Source organism: Hemitrygon akajei, chromosome 25 (genome assembly GCF_048418815.1).
Source record: "Hemitrygon akajei chromosome 25, sHemAka1.3, whole genome shotgun sequence".
NCBI lineage: Eukaryota > Metazoa > Chordata > Chondrichthyes > Myliobatiformes > Dasyatidae > Hemitrygon > Hemitrygon akajei.
This window is the reverse complement of record NC_133148.1, coordinates 4,552,678-4,573,937: the sequence shown is the minus strand read 5'-3', so window position 1 is coordinate 4,573,937 and position 21,260 is coordinate 4,552,678. Positions and strand designations below refer to the sequence as shown.

Here is a 21,260-nt window from a genome sequence, read left to right as displayed (position 1 = left end):
GGGAGCTGGGTTATTGTCAGTGGGGATACAGTCAGTGACACAGGGTGCTGGGGGAGAGGGGTCACTGAGGGACGGTGTGAGGGAGCTGGGTTATTGTCAGTGGGGATACAGTCAGTGACACAGGGTGCTGGGGGAGAGGGGTCACTGAGGGACGGTGTGAGGGAGCTGGGTTATTGTCAGTGGGGATACAGTCAGTGACACATGGCGCTGGGGGAGAGGGGTCACTGAGGGACGGTGTGAGGGAGCTGGGTTATTGTCAGTGGGGATACAGTCAGTGACACATGGCGCTGGGGGAGAGGGGTCACTGAGGGACGGTGTGAGGGAGCTGGGTTATTGTCAGTGGGGATACAGTCAGTGACACATGGCGCTGGGGGAGAGGGGTCACTGAGGGACGGTGTGAGGGAGCTGGGTTATTGTCAGTGGGGATACAGTCAGTGACACATGGCGCTGGGGGAGAGGGGTCACTGAGGGACGGTGTGAGGGAGCTGGGTTATTGTCAGTGGGGATACAGTCAGTGACACATGGCGCTGGGGGAGAGGGGTCACTGAGGGACGGTGTGAGGGAGCTGGGTTACAGTCAGTGACACAGGGCGCTGGGGAGAGGGGTCACTGAGGGACGGTGTGAGGGAGCTGGGTTATCGTCAGTGGGGATACAGTCAGTGACACAGGGTACTGGGGAAGAGGGGTCACTGAGGGACGGTGTGAGGGAGCTGGGTTAATGTCAGTGGGGATACAGTCAGTGACACAGGGTGCTGGGGGAGAGGGGTCACTGAGGGACGGTGTGAGGGAGCTGGGTTAATGTCAGTGGGGATACAGTCAGTGACACAGGGTGCTGGGGGAGAGGGGTCACTGAGGGACGGTGCGAGGGAGCTGGGTTATTGTCAGTGGGGATACAGTCAGTGACACAGGGTGCTGGGGGAGAGGGGTCACTGAGGGACGGTGTGAGGGAGCGGGGTTATTGTCAATGGGGATACAGTCAGTGACACAGGGCATTGAGGGAGAGGGGTCGCTGAGGGACGGTGTGAGGGAGCTGGGTTATTGTCAGTGGGGATACAGTCAGTGACACAGGGCGCTGGGGGAGAAGGGTCACTGAGGGAAGGTGTGAGGGAGCGGGGTTATCGTCAGTGGGGATACAGTCAGTGACACAGGGTACTGGGGGAGAGGGGTCACTGAGGGAAGGTGTGAGGGAGCGGGGTTATCGTCAGTGGGGATACAGTCAGTGACACAGGGTACTGGGGGAGAGGGGTCACTGAGGGACGGTGTGAGGGAGTGGGGTTATTGTCAGTGGGGATACAGTCAGTGACACAAATTGCTGGGGGAGGGGGGTCACTGAGGGACGGTGTGAGGGAGCTGGGTTTCATCAGTGAGGATACAGTCAGTGACACAGGGCGCTGGGGGAGAGGGGTCACTGAGGGACGGTGTGAGGGAGCTGGGTTTCATCAGTGAGGATACAGTCAGTGACACAGGGCGCTGGGGGAGAGGGGTCACTGAGTGACGGTGTGAGGGAGCTGGATTATCGTCAGTGGGGATACAGTCAGTGACACAGGTTGCTGGGGGAGAGGGGTCACTGAGGGACGGTGTGAGGGAGCTGGGTTATCGTCAGTGGGGATACAGTCAGTGACACAGGGCGCTGGGGGAGAGGGGTCACTGAGGGACGGTGTGAGGGAGCTGGGTTTCATCAGTGAGGATACAGTCAGTGACACAGGGCGCTGGGGGAGAGGGGTCACTGAGTGACGGTGTGAGGGAGCTGGATTATCGTCAGTGGGGATACAGTCAGTGACACAGGTTGCTGGGGGAGAGGGGTCACTGAGGGACGGTGTGAGGGAGCTGGGTTATCGTCAGTGGGGATACAGTCAGTGACACAGGGCGCTGGGGGAGAGGGGTCACTGAGGGACGGTGTGAGGGAGCTGGATTATCGTCAGTGGGGATACAGTCAGTGACACAGGTTGCTGGGGGAGAGGGGTCACTGAGGGACGGTGTGAGGGAGCTGGGTTATCGTCAGTGGGGATACAGTCAGTGACACAGGGTGCTGGGGAGAGGGGTCACTGAGGGACGGTGTGAGGGAGCTGGGTTATTGTCAGTGGGGATACAGTCAGTGACACATGGCGCTGGGGGAGAGGGGTCACTGAGGGACGGTGTGAGGGAGCTGGGTTATCGTCAGTGGGGATACAGTCAGTGACAGGGTGTTGGGGGAGAGGGGTCACTGAGGGACGGTGTGAGGGAGCTGGGTTATTGTCAGTGGGGATACAGTCAGTGACACAGGGTGCTGGGGGAGAGGGGTCACTGAGGGACGGTGTGAGGGAGCTGGGTTAATGTCAGTGGGGATACAGTCAGTGACACAGGGTGCTGGGGGAGAGGGGTCACTGAGGGACGGTGTGAGGGAGCTGGGTTATCGTCAGTGGGGATACAGTCAGTGACACAGGACGCTGGGGGAGAGGGGTCACTGAGGGACGGTGTGAGGGAGCTGGGCTATTGTCAGTGGGGATACAGTCAGTGACACAGGGTGCTGGGGGAGAGGGGTCACTGAGGGACGGTGTGAGGGAGCTGGGTTATCGTCAGTGGGGATACAGTCAGTGACAGGACGCTGGGGGAGTGGGGTCACTGAGGGACGGTGTGAGGGAGCTGGGCTATTGTCAGTGGGGATACAGTCAGTGACACAGGGTACTGGGGGAGAGGGGTCACTGAGGGACGGTGTGAGGGAGCGGGGTTACTGTCAGTGGGGATACAGTCAGTGTCACAGGGCGCTGGGGGGAGAGGGGTCACTCAGGGATGGTGTGAGGGAGCTGGGTTATTGTCAGTGGGGATACAGTCAGTGACACAGGGTGCTGGGGGAGAGGGGTCACTGAGGGACGGTGTGAGGGAGCTGGGTTATTGTCAGTGGGGATACAGTCAGTGACACAGGGTGCTGGGGGAGAGGGGTCACTGAGGGACGGTGTGAGGGAGCTGCGTTATTGTCAGTGGGGATACAGTCAGTGACACATGGCGCTGGGGGAGAGGGGTCACTGAGGGACGGTGTGAGGGAGCTGGGTTATTGTCAGTGGGGATACAGTCAGTGACACATGGCGCTGGGGGAGAGGGGTCACTGAGGGACGGTGTGAGGGAGCTGGGTTATTGTCAGTGGGGATACAGTCAGTGACACATGGCGCTGGGGGAGAGGGGTCACTGAGGGACGGTGTGAGGGAGCTGGGTTATTGTCAGTGGGGATACAGTCAGTGACACATGGCGCTGGGGGAGAGGGGTCACTGAGGGACGGTGTGAGGGAGCTGGGTTATTGTCAGTGGGGATACAGTCAGTGACACATGGCGCTGGGGGAGAGGGGTCACTGAGGGACGGTGTGAGGGAGCTGGGTTACAGTCAGTGACACAGGGCGCTGGGGAGAGGGGTCACTGAGGGACGGTGTGAGGGAGCTGGGTTATCGTCAGTGGGGATACAGTCAGTGACACAGGGTACTGGGGAAGAGGGGTCACTGAGGGACGGTGTGAGGGAGCTGGGTTAATGTCAGTGGGGATACAGTCAGTGACACAGGGTGCTGGGGGAGAGGGGTCACTGAGGGACGGTGTGAGGGAGCTGGGTTAATGTCAGTGGGGATACAGTCAGTGACACAGGGTGCTGGGGGAGAGGGGTCACTGAGGGACGGTGCGAGGGAGCTGGGTTATTGTCAGTGGGGATACAGTCAGTGACACAGGGTGCTGGGGGAGAGGGGTCACTGAGGGACGGTGTGAGGGAGCGGGGTTATTGTCAATGGGGATACAGTCAGTGACACAGGGCATTGAGGGAGAGGGGTCGCTGAGGGACGGTGTGAGGGAGCTGGGTTATTGTCAGTGGGGATACAGTCAGTGACACAGGGCGCTGGGGGAGAAGGGTCACTGAGGGAAGGTGTGAGGGAGCGGGGTTATCGTCAGTGGGGATACAGTCAGTGACACAGGGTACTGGGGGAGAGGGGTCACTGAGGGACGGTGTGAGGGAGTGGGGTTATTGTCAGTGGGGATACAGTCAGTGACACAAATTGCTGGGGGAGGGGGGTCACTGAGGGACGGTGTGAGGGAGCTGGGTTTCATCAGTGAGGATACAGTCAGTGACACAGGGCGCTGGGGGAGAGGGGTCACTGAGGGACGGTGTGAGGGAGCTGGGTTTCATCAGTGAGGATACAGTCAGTGACACAGGGCGCTGGGGGAGAGGGGTCACTGAGTGACGGTGTGAGGGAGCTGGATTATCGTCAGTGGGGATACAGTCAGTGACACAGGTTGCTGGGGGAGAGGGGTCACTGAGGGACGGTGTGAGGGAGCTGGGTTATCGTCAGTGGGGATACAGTCAGTGACACAGGGCGCTGGGGGAGAGGGGTCACTGAGGGACGGTGTGAGGGAGCTGGATTATCGTCAGTGGGGATACAGTCAGTGACACAGGTTGCTGGGGGAGAGGGGTCACTGAGGGACGGTGTGAGGGAGCTGGGTTATCGTCAGTGGGGATACAGTCAGTGACACAGGGTGCTGGGGAGAGGGGTCACTGAGGGACGGTGTGAGGGAGCTGGGTTTCATCAGTGGGGATACAGTCAGTGACAGGGTGTTGGGGGAGAGGGGTCACTGAGGGACGGTGTGAGGGAGCTGGGTTATTGTCAGTGGGGATACAGTCAGTGACACAGGGTGCTGGGGGAGAGGGGTCACTGAGGGACGGTGTGAGGGAGCTGGGTTAATGTCAGTGGGGATACAGTCAGTGACACAGGACGCTGGGGGAGAGGGGTCACTGAGGGACGGTGTGAGGGAGCTGGGCTATTGTCAGTGGGGATACAGTCAGTGACACAGGGTGCTGGGGGAGAGGGGTCACTGAGGGACGGTGTGAGGGAGCTGGGTTATCGTCAGTGGGGATACAGTCAGTGACAGGACGCTGGGGGAGTGGGGTCACTGAGGGACGGTGTGAGGGAGCTGGGCTATTGTCAGTGGGGATACAGTCAGTGACACAGGGTACTGGGGGAGAGGGGTCACTGAGGGACGGTGTGAGGGAGCGGGGTTACTGTCAGTGGGGATACAGTCAGTGACACAGGGCGCTGGGGGGAGAGGGGTCACTCAGGGATGGTGTGAGGGAGCTGGGTTATTGTCAGTGGGGATACAGTCAGTGACACAGGGTGCTGGGGGAGAGGGGTCACTGAGGGACGGTGTGAGGGAGCTGGGTTATTGTCAGTGGGGATACAGTCAGTGACACAGGGCGCTGGGGAGAGGGGTCACTGAGGGACGGTGTGAGGGAGCGGGGTTATCGTCAGTGGGGATACAGTCAGTGACACAGGGCGCTGGGGAGAGGGGTCACTGAGGGACGGTGTGAGGGAGCTAGATAATCGTCAGTGACACAGGGTGATGAGTGCAGGACACACACTGACACACACACACATAAAGACTGCAGAACTGCCCTGACCCTCCTCATCCCCCCCCTCTCTCTCTCTCCCCCCAGGCCTACAGCTGGTGCCCAGAGAGCCCACAGACTCCAGGAGGGATGAGCCCAGACCTCTGCCCATCAGCAGATGACCCACAGCAGCCCCCGCCCCACCCCGATTCCCGCCTGTGGGATCTGGCCAAAGTCCTGGGCGACCAGCGGCTGCTGGACCGCTGGCCTCTCTGCTGGGCTAGTGACCACGAGGGGCACTTGGCCACCACCCCTGGGGGTGGGGGACCCCCGCCCTCTGCTAGCCCCAGGAGGGGCCCCGAGGGCTCTGCCAGCCTCCAGGGCAGCAGCACCCCCCGGCTGGAACGGACAACTGTTCCCCCTCTCCTCACCCCCTGGCTCAGCGCCTGGTCCCTGAGCAGCGGACCTGAGCACCCATCCCCCTCCTCTCAATGCCCCCGCCACTCCTTTTCCTCCTCCTCCTCCTCCTCGCCGGACGTCCGGGCTCCCCGACCCCTCAGCCCCCTGAGTTCCAGCGCGGCGGGCGGGCGGCGGGACACCGCGGGGCCCCTGAAGAAGGCGCAGAGTTTCGAGCTGGCCCCTGGCCCGTCCCCGTCGCGGGACGGGGTCTGGCCCCAGAGGGCCGGTGTCGCGCCGGCTCCGGCGGTCCTCATCCGCGGGCTGGAGGTCAGCAGCACGCAGCTCGTCGACCGTACCTGCTCTCCCAGGGAGCACGTCATGCTGGCACGAAGGGGGGAAATCCAGGCCGAGGCCCCCTGGGGCGCATCCCCCATCCTGGGGCTGCCAGCCAAGAGCAGGTAGGTGGGCTCCCTCCTCCCCACCTTCCCACCCTCTCCCCTCTCCTCCCTCCCACTTCCTCACTTTCCAATCCTCTTCCAGATCCCCTTTCTTCTTCCCCTCCCCTCACTCAGTCCTCCTCACACTCCCCTCATCCCTCCGTTCCCCTCTTTGTTCTCCACCACCCTCCCTACTGCTTTCTCTTCCTCACCCGTTCCTGTGCTCCCTTCCCTCTGCTTGTTGGACTTCTTTGCCTCCCCTATCCTCCACTCCTTCTCTGCTCCCCGGACTCTGTAGCACCACAGCTTCCTGGCTGCACCCAGCCCCAAAAATGTCGTCTCGTCCAGACGTCACACTTGAGAGCGCCACCAGCTCTGACCACCACAAAATCCCGGCCTCTGGATTCAATCCGACCACAAGTGGGGCAGCCTAGAGACGTTTAAGCTGGCTTCAGAGACAGGGTCCATCCAGAACAGTGTGTGCGTGCATCTCTGGGCTGCACAGGCGTAAAAGGACTCCTGTATTTCCATTGCCTGCTTGATATTGGCCTCTTAGAGAGTATTTGGCCCTTGGACTTAACGCTGACTCCCAGCATCTCCTCAATCAGACTATCTACTGTGTATTACACATCGACAATTGCTGGTCTCCCAGCCGCTCAAACCCGCCAATCCCTCGTCGCTCTCCCCCAGAAACCCCCCAAACCTGACAGTCCCTCGTCCCTCTCCCCCAGAAAACCCTCAAACCCACCAGTCCCTCTCCCCCAGTAACCACTCAAACCCGTCAGTCCCTCGTCCCTCTACCCCAGAAAACCCTAAAACCACTCAGTCCCTCGTCCCACTCCCCCAGTAATCTCACAAACCAGTCAGTCCCTCTCCCCAATAACCCCACACACAGTGAGCTGGGGATGGACAGTGATGATAGACACACAGTGAGCTGGGAATGGACAGTGATGATGGACACACAGTGAGCTGGGGATGGACAGTGATGATGGACACACAGTGAGATGGGGATGGACAGAGATGATGGACACACAGTTAGCTGGGGATGGACAGAGATGATGGACACACAGTGAGCTGGGGATGGAAAGTGATGATGGACACACAGTGAGCTGGGAATGGACAGTGATGATGGACACACAGTGAGCTGGGGATGGACAGTGATGATGGACACACAGTGAGCTGGGGATGGAGAGAGATGATGGACACACAGTGAGCTGGGGATGGAGAGAGATGATGGATACACAGTGAGCTGGGGATGGATAGTGATGATGGACACACAGTGAGGTGGGGATGGAGAGAGATGATGGACACACAGTGAGCTGGGGATGGACAGAGATGATGGACACACAGTGAGGTGGGGATGGAGAGAGATGATGGACACACAGTGAGCTGGGGATGGCGAGAGATGATGGACACACAGTGAGCTGGGGATGGAGAGAGATGATGGATACACAGTGAGCTGGGGATGGATAGTGATGATGGATACACAGTGAGCTGGGGATGGAGAGAGATGATGGACACACAGTGAGCTGGGGATGGAGAGAGATGATGGATACACAGTGAGCTGGGGATGGATAGTGATGATGGACACACAGTCAGGTGGGGATGGAGAGAGATGATGGACACACAGTGAGCTGGGGATGGACAGAGATGATGGACACACAGTGAGCTGGGGATGGAGAGAGATGATGGATACACAGTGAGCTGGGGATGGACAGTGATGATGGATATTCAGTGAGCTGGGGATGGACAGAGATGATGGACACACAGTGAGGTGGGGATGGACAGTGATGATGGACACACAGTGAGCTGGGGATAGACAGAGATGATGGATACACAGTGAGCTGGGGATGGACAGTGATGATGGAGACACAGTAAGCTGGGGATGGACAGAGATGATGGACACACAGTGAGGTGGGGATGGACAGTGATGATGGACACACAGTGAGCTGTGGATGGAGAGAGATGATGGATACACAGTGAGCTGGGGATGGAGAGAGATGATGGATACACAGTGAACTGGGGATGGACAGTGATGATGGACACACAGTGAGCTGGGAATGGACAGAGATGATGGACACACAGTGAGCTGTGGATGGAGAGAGATGTTGGATACACAGTGAGCTGGGGATGGACAGAGATGATGGATACACAGTGAGCTGGGAATGGACAGTGATGACGGACACACAGTGAGCTGGGGATGGACAGTGATGATGGACACACAGTGAGCTGGGGATGGAGAGAGATGATGGACACACAGTGAGCTGGGGATGGAGAGAGATGATGGATACACAGTGAGCTGGGGATGGACAGTGATGATGGACACACAGTGAGCTGGGGATGGACAGTGATGATGGACACACAGTGAGCTGGGGATGGACAGAGATGATGGACACAGTGAGCTGGGGATGGACAGAGATGATGGATACACAGTGAGCTGGGGATGGACAGTGATGATGGACACACAGTGAGCTGGGGATGGACAGAGATGATGGACACACAGTGAGGTGGGGATGGAGAGTGATGATGGACACACAGTGAGCTGGGGATGGACAGAGATGATGGATACACAGTGAGCTGGGGATGGACAGTGATGATGGACACACAGTGAGCTGGGGATGGACAGAGATGATGGACACACAGTGAGGTGGGGATGGAGAGTGATGATGGACACAAAGTGAGCTGGGGATGGAGAGAGATGATGGATACACAGTGAACTGGGGATGGACAGTGATGATGGACACACAGTGAGCTGGGGATGGACAGTGATGATGGATACACAGTGAGCTGTGGATGGAGAGAGATGATGGATACACCAGTGAGCTGGGGATGGACAGTGATGATGGACACACAGTGAGCTGGGGATGGACAGTGATGATGGATACACAGTGAGCTGTGGATGGAGAGAGATGATGGATACACAGTGAGCTGGGGATGGACAGTGATGATGGACACACAGTGAGCTGGGGATGGACAGAGATGATGGATACACAGTGAGCTGGGGATGGAGAGAGTTGATGGATACTCTGTGAGCTGGGGATGGACAGAGATGATGGACACACAGTGAGGTGGGGATGGACAGTGATGATGGACACACAGTGAGCTGGGGATAAACAGAGATGATGGATACACAGTGAGCTGGGGATGGACAGAGATGATGGATACACAGTGATCTGGGGATGGACAGTGATGATGGATACACAGTGAGCTGGGGATGGACAGTGATGATGGATACACAGTGAGCTGGGGATGGACAGTGATGATGGACACACAGTGAGCTGGGGATGGACAGTGATGATGGACACACAGTGAGCTGGGAATGGACAGAGATGATGGACACACAGTGAGCTGTGGATGGAGAGAGATGATGGATACACAGAGAGCTGGGAATGGAGAGAGATGATGGATACACAGTGAGCTGGGGATGGACAGTGATGATGGATACACAGTAAGCTGGGGATGGACAGAGATGATGGACACACAGTGAGTTGGGGATGGACAGTGATGATGGATACACTGTGAGCTGGGGATGGAGAGAGATGATGGATAAACAGTGAGCTGGGGATGGACAGTGATGATGGACACACAGTGAGCTGGGGTTGGACAGTGATGATGGATACACAGATAGCTGGGGATGGACAGTGATGATGGACACACAGTGAGCTGGGGATGGACAGAGATGATCGACACACAGTGAGGTGGGGATGGACAGAGATGATGGATTCACAGTGAGCTGTGGATGGACAGAGATGATGGACACACAGTGAGCTGGGGATGGACAGAGATGATGGACACACAGTGAGCTGGGGATGGAGATAGATGATGGACACACAGTGACGTGGGGATGGACAGTGATGATGGACACACAGTGAGCTGGGGATGGACAGTGATGATGGACACACAGTGAGCTGGGAATGGACAGAGATGATGGACACACAGTGAGGTGGGGATGGACAGAGATGATGGACACACAGTGAGTTGGGGATGGACAGTGATGCTGGACACACAGTGAGCTGGGGATGGACAGTGATGATGGACACACAGTGAGTTGGGGATGGACAGTGATGATGGATACACTGTGAGCTGGGGATGGAGAGAGTTGATGGATACTCAGTGAGCTGGGGATGGACAGTGATGATGGACACACAGCTGGGGATGGACAGTGATGATGGATACACAGTGAGCTGGGGATGGACAGAGATGATGGACACACAGTGAGCTGGGGATGGAGAGAGATGATGGATACACAGTGAGCTGGGGATGGACAGTGATGACGGATACACAGTGAGCTGGGGATGGAGAATGATTATGGATACACAGTGAGCTGGGGATGGAGAGAGAAGATGGATACACAGTGAGCTGGGGATGGACAGTGATGATGCGTACACAGTGAGCTGGGGATGGAGAGAGATGATGGATACACAGTGAGCTGGGGATGGACAGTGATGATGGACACACAGTGAACTGGGGATGGACAGAGATGATGGACACACAGTGAGCTGGGGATGGACAGAGATGATGGATACACAGTGAGCTGGGGATGGAGAGAGATGATGGATAGTCAGTGATCTGGGGACGGACAGTGATGATGGACACACAGTGAGCTGGGGATGGACAGTGATGATGGACACACTGAGCTGGGGATACACAGAGATGATGGATACACAGTGAGCTGGGGATGGACAGTGATGATGGATACACAGTGAGCTGGGGATGGACAGTGATGATGGATACACTGTGAGCTGGGGATGGATAGAGATGATGGATACACAGTGAGCTGGGGATGGACAGTGATGATGGACACACAGAGAGCTGGGGTTGGACAATGATGACGGACACACAGTGAGCTGGGGATGGACAGTGATGATGGATACACAGTGATCTGGGGATGGACAGTGATGATGGATACACAGTGAGCTGGGGATGGACAGTGATGATGGATACACTGAGCTGGGGATGGACAGTGATGATGGACACACGGTGAGTTGGGGATGGACAGTGATGATGGATACACTGTGAGCTGGGGATGGAGAGAGTTGATGGATACTCAGTGAGCTGGGGATGGACAGTGATGATGGACACACAGTGAGCTGGGGATGGACAGAGATGATGGACACACATTGAGCTGGGGATGGACAGGGATGATGGATACACAGTGAGCTGGGGATGGAGAAAGATTATGGATACACAGTGAGCTGGGGATGGAGAGAGATGATGGATACACAGTGAGCTGGTGATGGACAGTGATGATGGGTACACAGTGAGCTGGGGATGGACAGAGATGATGGATACACAGTGAGCTGGGGATGGACAGTGATGATGGACACATAGTGAACTGGGGATGGACAGAGATGATGGGCACACAGTGAGCTGGGGATGGACAGTGATGATGGACACACAGTGATCTGGGGATGGACAGTGATGATGGATACACAGTGAGCTGGGGATGGACAGTGATGGTGGATACACAGTGAGCTGGGGATGGACAGTGATGGTGGACACACAGTGAGCTGGGGATGGACAGTGATGATGGGCAGACAGTGAGCTTGGGATGGACAGTGATGGTGGATACACAGTGAGCTGGGGATGGACAGTGATGATGGACACACAGTGAGCTGGGGATGGACAGTGATGATGAATTTACAGTGAGCTGGGGATGGACAGTGATGATGGACACACAGTGAGCTGGGGATGGACATAGATGATGGACACACAGTGAGGTGTGGATGTACAGTGATGATGGACACACAGTGAGCTGGGGATGGACATAGATGATGGACACACAGTGAGGTGTGGATGTACAGTGATGATGGACACACAGTGAGCTGGGGATGTACAGTGATGATGGATACACAGTGAGGTGGGGATGGACAGTGATGATGGATACACAGTGAGTTGGGGATGGACAGTGATGATGGACAAACAGTGAGCTGGGGATGGACATAGATGATGGACACACAGTGAGGTGGGGATGGACAGTGATGATGGATACACAGTGAGGTGGGGATGGACAGTGATGATGGATACACAGTGAGCTGTGGATGGACAGTGATGATGGATACACAGTGAGGTGGGGATGGACAGTGATGATGGATACACAGTGAGCTGGGGATGGACAGATGATGGATACACAGTGAGGTGGGGATGGACAGTGATGATGGATACACAGTGAGCTGGGGATGTACAGAGATGATGGACACACAGTGAGATGGGGATGGACAGTGATGATGGACACACTCTGAGCTGGGGATGGACAGAGATGATGGACACACAGTGTGCTGGGGATGGACAGAGATGATGGACACACAGTGTGCTGGGGATGGACAGAGATGATGGACACACAGTGAGGTGGGGATGGACAGGGATGATGGATACACAGTGCGCTGGGGATGGACAGAGATGATGGACACACAGTGAGCTGGGGATGGACAGTGATGATGGACACACAGTGAGGTGGGGATGGACAGGGATGATGGATACACAGTGCGCTGGGGATGGACAGAGATGATGGACACACAGTGTGCTGGGGATGGACAGTGATGATGGACACACAGTGTGCTGGGGATGGACAGAGATGATGGACACACAGTGAGGTGGGGATGGACAGGGATGATGGATACACAGTGCGCTGGGGATGGACAGAGATGATGGACACACAGTGAGCTGGGGATGGACAGTGATGATGGACACACAGTGAGGTGGGGATGGACAGGGATGATGGATACACAGTGCGCTGGGGATGGACAGAGATGATGGATACACAGTGAGCTGGGGATGGACAGTGATGATGGACACACAGTGAGCTGGGGATGGACAGTGATGATGGACACACAGTGAGCTGGGGATGGACAGTGATGATGGATACACAGTGAGCTGGGGATGGACAGTGATGATGGACACACAGTGAGTTCGGAATGGACAGTGATGATGGATACACTGTGAGCTGGGGATGGAGAGAGATGATGGATACACAGTGAGCTGGGGATGGACAGTGAAGATGTACGCACAGTGAGCTGGGAATGGACAGTGATGATGGATACTCAGTGAGCTGGGGATGGACGGAGATGATGGACACACAGTGTGCTGGGGATGGACAGTGATGATGGACACACAGTGAGGTGGGGATGGACAGGGATGATGGATACACAGTGAGCTGGGGATGGACAGAGAAGATGGACACACAGTGAGCTGGGGATGGACAGTGATGATGGATACACAGTTAGCTGGGGATGGACAGTGATGATGGACACACAGTGAGCTGGGGATGGAGAGAGATGATGGATACACAGTGAGCTGGGGATGGACAGTGATGATGGATACTCAGTGAGCTGGGGATGGACGGAGATGATGGACACACAGTGTGCTGGGGATGGACAGAGATGATGGACACACAGTGAGCTGGGGATGGAGAGAGATGATGGATACACAGTGAGCTGGGGATGGACAGTGATGATGGATACTCAGTGAGCTGGGGATGGACAGTGATGGTGGATACACAGAGAGCTGGGGATGGACAGTGATGATGGACACACAGTGAGCTGGGGATGGACAGTGATGATGAATTTACAGTGAGCTGGGGATGGACAGTGATGATGGACACACAGTGAGCTGGGGATGGAGAGAGATGATGGACACACAGTGAGCTGGGGATGGAGAGAGATGATGGATACACAGTGAGGTGGGGATGGACAGTGATGATGGATACACAGTGAGTTGGGGATGGACAGTGATGATGGACACACAGTGAGCTGGGGATGAACATAGATGATGGACACACAGTGAGGTGGGGATGGACAGTGATGATGGACACACAGTGAGCTGGGGATGGACAGTGATGATGGATACACAGTGAGGTGGGGATGGACAGTGATGATGGATACACAGTGAGCTGTGGATGGACAGTGATGATGGATACACAGTGAGGTGGGGATGGACAGTGATGATGGATACACAGTGAGCTGGGGATGGACAGTGATGATGGATACACAGTGAGGTGGGGATGGACAGTGATGATGGATACACAGTGAGCTGGGGATGTACAGAGATGATGGACACACATTGAGATGGGGATGGACAGTGATGATGGACACACTCTGAGCTGGGGATGGACAGAGATGATGGACACACAGTGTGCTGGGGATGGACAGAGATGATGGACACACAGTGAGGTGGGGATGGACAGGGATGATGGATACACAGTGCGCTGGGGATGGACAGAGATGATGGACACACAGTGAGCTGGGGATGGACAGTGATGATGGACACACAGTGAGTTGGGGATGGACAGGGATGATGGATACACAGTGCGCTGGGGATGGACAGAGATGATGGACACACAGTGAGCTGGGGATGGACAGTGATGATGGACACACAGTGAGCCGGGGATGGACAGGGATGATGGACACACAGTGAGATGGGGATGGACAGGGATGATGGATACACAGTGAGCTGGGGATGGACAGTGATGATGGACACACAGTGAGCTGGGGATGGACAGTGCTGATGGACACACAGTGAGCTGGGGATGGACAGTGATGATGGATACACAGTGAGCTGGGGATGGACAGTGATGATGGACACACAGTGAGTTCGGAATGGACAGTGATGATGGATACACTGTGAGCTGGGGATGGAGAGAGATGATGGATACACAGTGAGCTGGGGATGGACAGTGATGATGGACACACAGTGAGCTGGTGATGGACAGTGATGATGGATACACAGTGATCTGGGGATGGACAGAGATGATGGACACACAGTGAGCTGGGGATGGACAGTGATGATGGATACACAGTTAGCTGGGGATGGACACTGATGATGGACACACAGTGAGCTGGGGATGGAGAGAGATGATGGATACACAGTGAGCTGGGGATGGACAGTGATGATGGATACTCAGTGAGCTGGGGATGGACGGAGATGATGGACACACAGTGTGCTGGGGATGGACAGAGATGATGGACACACAGTGAGCTGGGGATGGAGAGAGATGATGGATACACAGTGAGCTGGGGATGGACAGTGATGATGGATACTCAGTGAGCTGGGGATGGACGGAGATGATGGACACACAGTGTGCTGGGGATGGACAGAGATGATGGACACACAGTGAGGTGGGGATGGACAGGGATGATGGATACACAGTGCGCTGGGGATGGACAGAGATGATGGACACACAGTGAGCTGGGGATGGACAGTGATGATGGACACACAGTGAGGTGGAGATGGACAGGGATGATGGATACACAGTGCGCTGGGGATCGACAGAGATGATGGACACACAGTGAGCTGGGGATGGACAGTGATGATGGACACACAGTGAGGTGGAGATGGACAGGGATGATGGATACACAGTGCGCTGGGGATCGACAGAGATGATGGACACACAGTGAGCCGGGGATGGACAGTGATGATGGATACACAGTGAGCTGGGGATGTACAGAGATGATGGACACACAGTGAGATGGGGATGGACAGTGATGATGGACACACTCTGAGCTGGGGATGGACAGAGATGATGGACACACAGTGTGCTGGGGATGGACAGAGATGATGGACACACAGTGAGGTGGGGATGGACAGGGATGATGCATACACAGTGCGCTGGGGATGGACAGAGATGATGGACACACAGTGAGCTGGGGATGGACAGGGATGATGGACACACAGTGAGTTCGGAATGGACAGTGATGATGGATACACTGTGAGCTGGGGATGGACAGTGATGATGGATACACAGTGAGCTGGGGATGGAGAGAGATGATGGACACACAGTGAGCTGGGGATGGACAGTGATGATGGATACACAGTGAGCTGGGGATGGACAGTGATGATGGATACACAGTGAGCTGGGGATGGACAGTGATGATGGATACACAGTTAGCTGGGGATGGACAGTGATGATGGACACACAGTGACCTGGGGATGGAGAGAGATGATGGATACACAGTGAGCTAGGGATGGACAGTGATGATGGATACTCAGTGAGCTGGGGATGGACGGAGATGATGGACACACAGTGAGCTGGGGATGGACAGTGATGATGGACACACAGTGAGCTGGGGATGGACAGTGATGATGGACACACAGTGAGCTGGGGATGGACAGTGATGATGGACACACAGTGAGCTGGGGATGGACAGTGATGATGGATACACAGTGAGCTGGGGATGGACAGTGATGATGGATACACAGTGAGCTGGGGATGGACAGTGATGATGGATACACAGTGAGCTGGGGATGGACAGTGATGATGGACGCACAGTGAGTTCGGAATGGACAGTGATGATGGATACACTGTGAGCTGGGGATGGAGAGAGATGATGGATACACAGTGAGCTGGGGATGGACAGTGAAGATGTACACACAGTGAGCTTGGTTTGGACAGTGATGATGGACACACAGTGAGCTGGTGATGGACAGTGATGATGGATACACAGTGATCTGGGGATGGACAGTGATGATGGACACACAGTGAGCTGGGGATGGACAGTGATGATGGACACACAGTGAGCTGGTGATGGACAGTGATGATGGACACACAGTGAGCTGGGGATGGACAGAGATGATGGACACACAGTGAGCTGGGGATGGACAGTGATGATGGATACACAGTTAGCTGGGGATGGACAGTGATGATGGACACACAGTGAGCTGGGGATGGACAGTGATGATGGATACACAGTTAGCTGGGGATGGACAGTGATGATGGAAACGCAGTGAGCTGGGGATGGACAGAGATGATGGATACACAGTGAGCTGGGGATGGAGGGAGATGATGGATACACAGTGAGCTGGGGATGGACAGTGATGATGGATACTCAGTGAGCTGGGGATGGACGGAGATGATGGACACACAGTGAGATGGGGATGGACAGTGATGATGGATACACAGTGAGCTGGGGATGGACAGTGATGATGGAGACACAGTAAGCTAGGGATGGACAGAGATGATGGACACACAGTGAGGTGGGGATGGACAGTGATGATGGACACACAGTGAGGTGGGGATGGACAGTGATGATGGACACAGTGAGCTGTGGATGGAGAGAGATGATGGACACACAGTGAGCTGGGGATGGACAGTGATGATGGATACACAGTGAGCTGCGGATGGAGAGAGATGATGGATACACAGTGAGCTGGGGATGGACAGTGATGATGGATACACAGTGAGCTGGGGATGGACAGGGGTGATGGACACACATTGAGCTGGGGATGGACAGGGATGATGGATACACAGTGAGCTGGGGATGGAGAAAGATTATGGATACACAGTGAGCTGGGGATGGAGAGAGATGATGGATACACAGTGAGCTGGGAATGGACAGTGATGATGGGTACACAGTGAGCTGGGGATGGACAGAGATGATGGATACACAGTGAGCTGGGGATGGACAGTGATGATGGACACACAGTGAACTGGGGATGGACAGAGATGATGGACACACAGTGAGCTGGGGATGGACAGTGATGGTGGATACACAGTGAGCTGGGGATGGACAGTGATGGTGGACACACAGTGAGCTGGGGATGGACAGTGATGATGGGCAGACAGTGAGCTTGTGATGGACAGTGATGGTGGATACACAGTGAGCTGGGGATGGACAGTGATGATGGACACACAGTGAGCTGGGGATGGACAGTGATGATGGACACACTGAGCTGGGGATGGACAGAGATGATGGACACACAGTGTGCTGGGGATGGACAGAGATGATGGACACACAGTGAGGTGGGGATGGACAGGGATGATGGATACACAGTGAGCTGGGGATGGACAGAGATGATGGATACACAGTGAGCTGGGGATGGACAGAGATGATGGATACACAGTGAGCTGGGGATGGACAGTGATGATGGACACACAGTGAGCTGGGGATGGACAGTGATGATGGACACACTGAGCTGGGGATGGACAGAGATGATGGACACACAGTGTGCTGGGGATGGACAGAGATGATGGACACACAGTGAGGTGGGGATGGACAGGGATGATGGATACACAGTGAGCTGGGGATGGACAGAGATAATGGATACACAGTGAGCTGGGGATGAAAAGTGATGATGGACACACAGTGAGCTGGGGATGGACAGTGATGATGGACACACAGTGAGCTGTGGATGGACAGTGATGGTGGATACAAAGTGAGCTCGGGATGTACAGTGATGATGGACACACTGAGCTGGGGATGGACAGAGATGATGGACACACAGTGAGCTGGGGATGGACAGTGATGATGGACAGACAGTGAGCTGGGGATGGACAGAGATGATGGAGACACAGTGAGCTGGGGATGGACAGTGATGGTGGACACACAGTGAGCTGCGGATGGACAGTGATGATGGATACACAGTGAGCCCGGGATGGACAGTGATGATGAATTTACAGTGAGCTGGGGATGGACAGTGATGATGGACACACAGTGAGCTGGGGATGGACATAGATGATGGACACACAGTGAGGTGTGGATGTACAGTGATGATGGACACACAGTGAGGTGTGGATGGACATAGATGATGGACACACAGTGAGATGTGGATGGACAGTGATGATGGATACACAGTGAGCGGGGGATGGACAGTGATGATGGATACACAGTGAGGTGGGGATGGACAGTGATGATGGATACACAGTGAGCTGGGAATGGACAGTGATGATGGATACACAGTGAGCTGGGGATGAACAGTGATGATGGATAGACAGTTAGCTGGGGATGGACAATGATGATGGATAGACAGTGAGCTGGGGATGGTCAGTGATGATGGGGTCCAAGCTGAGCTGGGGATGGAGAGAGATGATGGATACACAGTGAGCTGGGGATGGACAGTGATGATGGATACACAGTGAGCTGGGGATGGACAGTGATGATGGATACACTGTGAGCTGGGGATGGAGAGAGATGATGGATACACAGTGAGCTGGGGATGCACAGAGATGATGGATACACAGTGAGCTGGGGATGGACAGTGATGATGGACACACAGTGAGCTGGGGATGGAGAGAGATGATGGATACACAGTGAGCTGGGGATGGACAGTGATGATGGATACTCAGTGAGCTGGGGATGGACGGAGATGATGGACACACAGTGAGATGGGGATGGACAGTGATGATGGATACACAGTGAGCTGGGGATGGACAGTGATGATGGAGACACAGTAAGCTAGGGATGGACAGAGATGATGGATACTCAGTGAGCTGGGGATGGACGGAGATGATGGACACATTGTGAGATGGGGATGGACAGTGATGATGGATACACAGTGAGCTGGGGATGGACAGTGATGATGGAGACACAGTAAGCTAGGGATGGACAGAGATGATGGACACACAGTGAGGTGGAGATGGACAGTGATGATGGACACACAGTGAGGTGGGGATGGACAGTGATGATGGACACAGTGAGCTGTGGATGGAGAGAGATGATGGACACACAGTGAGCTGGGGATGGACAGTGATGATGGATACACAGTGAGCTGCGGATGGAGAGAGATGATGGATACACAGTGAGCTGGGGATGGACAGTGATGATGGATACACAGTGAGCTGGGGATGGACAGGGATGATGGACACACATTGAGCTGGGGATGGACAGGGATGATGGATACACAGTGAGCTGGGGATGGAGAAAGATTATGGATACACAGTGAGCTGGGGATGGAGAGAGATGATGGATACACAGTGAGCTGGGAATGGACAGTGATGATGGGTACACAGTGAGCTGGGGATGGACAGAGATGATGGATACACAGTGAGCTGGGGATGGACAGTGATGATGGACACACAGTGAACTGGGGATGGACAGGGATGATGGACACACAGTGAGCTGGGGATGGACAGTGATGGTGGATACACAGTGAGCTGGGGATGGACAGTGATGGTGGACACACAGTGAGCTGGGGATGGACAGTGATGATGGGCAGACAGTGAGCTTGGGATGGACAGTGATGGTGGATACACAGTGAGCTGGGGATGGACAGTGATGATGGACACACAGTGAGCTGGGGATGGACAGTGATGATGGACACACTGAGCTGGGGATGGACAGAGATGATGGACACACAGTGTGCTGGGGATGGACAGAGATGATGGACACACAGTGAGGTGGGGATGGACAGGGATGATGGATACACAGTGAGCTGGGGATGGACAGAGATGATGGATACACAGTGAGCTGGGGATGGACAGAGATGATGGATACACAGTGAGCTGGGGATGGACAGAGATGATGGATACAGAGTGAGCTGGGGATGGACAGTGATGATGGACACACAGTGAGCTGGGGATGGACAGTGATGATGGACACACAGAGCTGGGGATGGACAGAGATGATGGACACACAGTGTGCTGGGGATGGACAGAGATGATGGACACACAGTGAGGTGGGGATGGACAGAGATGATGGATACACAGTGAGCTGGGGATGGACAGAGATAATGGATACACAGTGAGCTGGGGATGAAAAGTGATGATGGACACACAGTGAGCTGGGGATGGACAGTGATGATGGACACACAGTGAGCTGGGGATGGAGAGAGATGATGGATACACAGTGAGCTGGGGATGGACAGTGATGATGGATACTCAGTGAGCTGGGGATGGACGGAGATGATGGACACACAGTGTGCTGGGGATGGACAGAGATGATGGACACACAGTGAGCTGGGGATGGAGAGAGATGATGGATACACAGTGAGCTGGGGATGGACAGTGATGATGGATACTCAGTGAGCTGGGGATGGACAGTGATGGTGGATACACAGAGAGCTGGGGATGGACAGTGATGATGGACACACAGTGAGCTGGGGATGGACAGTGATGATGAATTTACAGTGAGCTGGGGATGGACAGTGATGATGGACACACAGTGAGCTGGGGATGGAGAGAGATGATGGACACACAGTGAGCTGGGGATGGAGAGAGATGATGGATACACAGTGAGGTGGGGATGGACAGTGATGATGGATACACAGTGAGTTGGGGATGGACAGTGATGATGGACACACAGTGAGCTGGGGATGAACATAGATGATGGACACACAGTGAGGTGGGGATGGACAGTGATGATGGACACACAGTGAGCTGGGGATG

General features: G+C 55.2%; 1 protein-coding gene across 2 annotated transcripts in view; it reads left to right on the top strand.

The window, feature by feature from the left end:
* The window catches only part of LOC140716338 (pleckstrin homology domain-containing family G member 4B-like), a 203,324-nt gene that overhangs the window by 11,391 nt on the left and 170,673 nt on the right, over positions 1 to 21,260 (top strand). For both annotated transcript variants that reach the window (XM_073028975.1, XM_073028974.1), the window contains exon 4: positions 5,439 to 6,187. In XM_073028975.1, the coding sequence (XP_072885076.1) occupies positions 5,439 to 6,187 (749 nt within the window). The remainder of the gene's footprint in view (positions 1 to 5,438; positions 6,188 to 21,260) is intronic.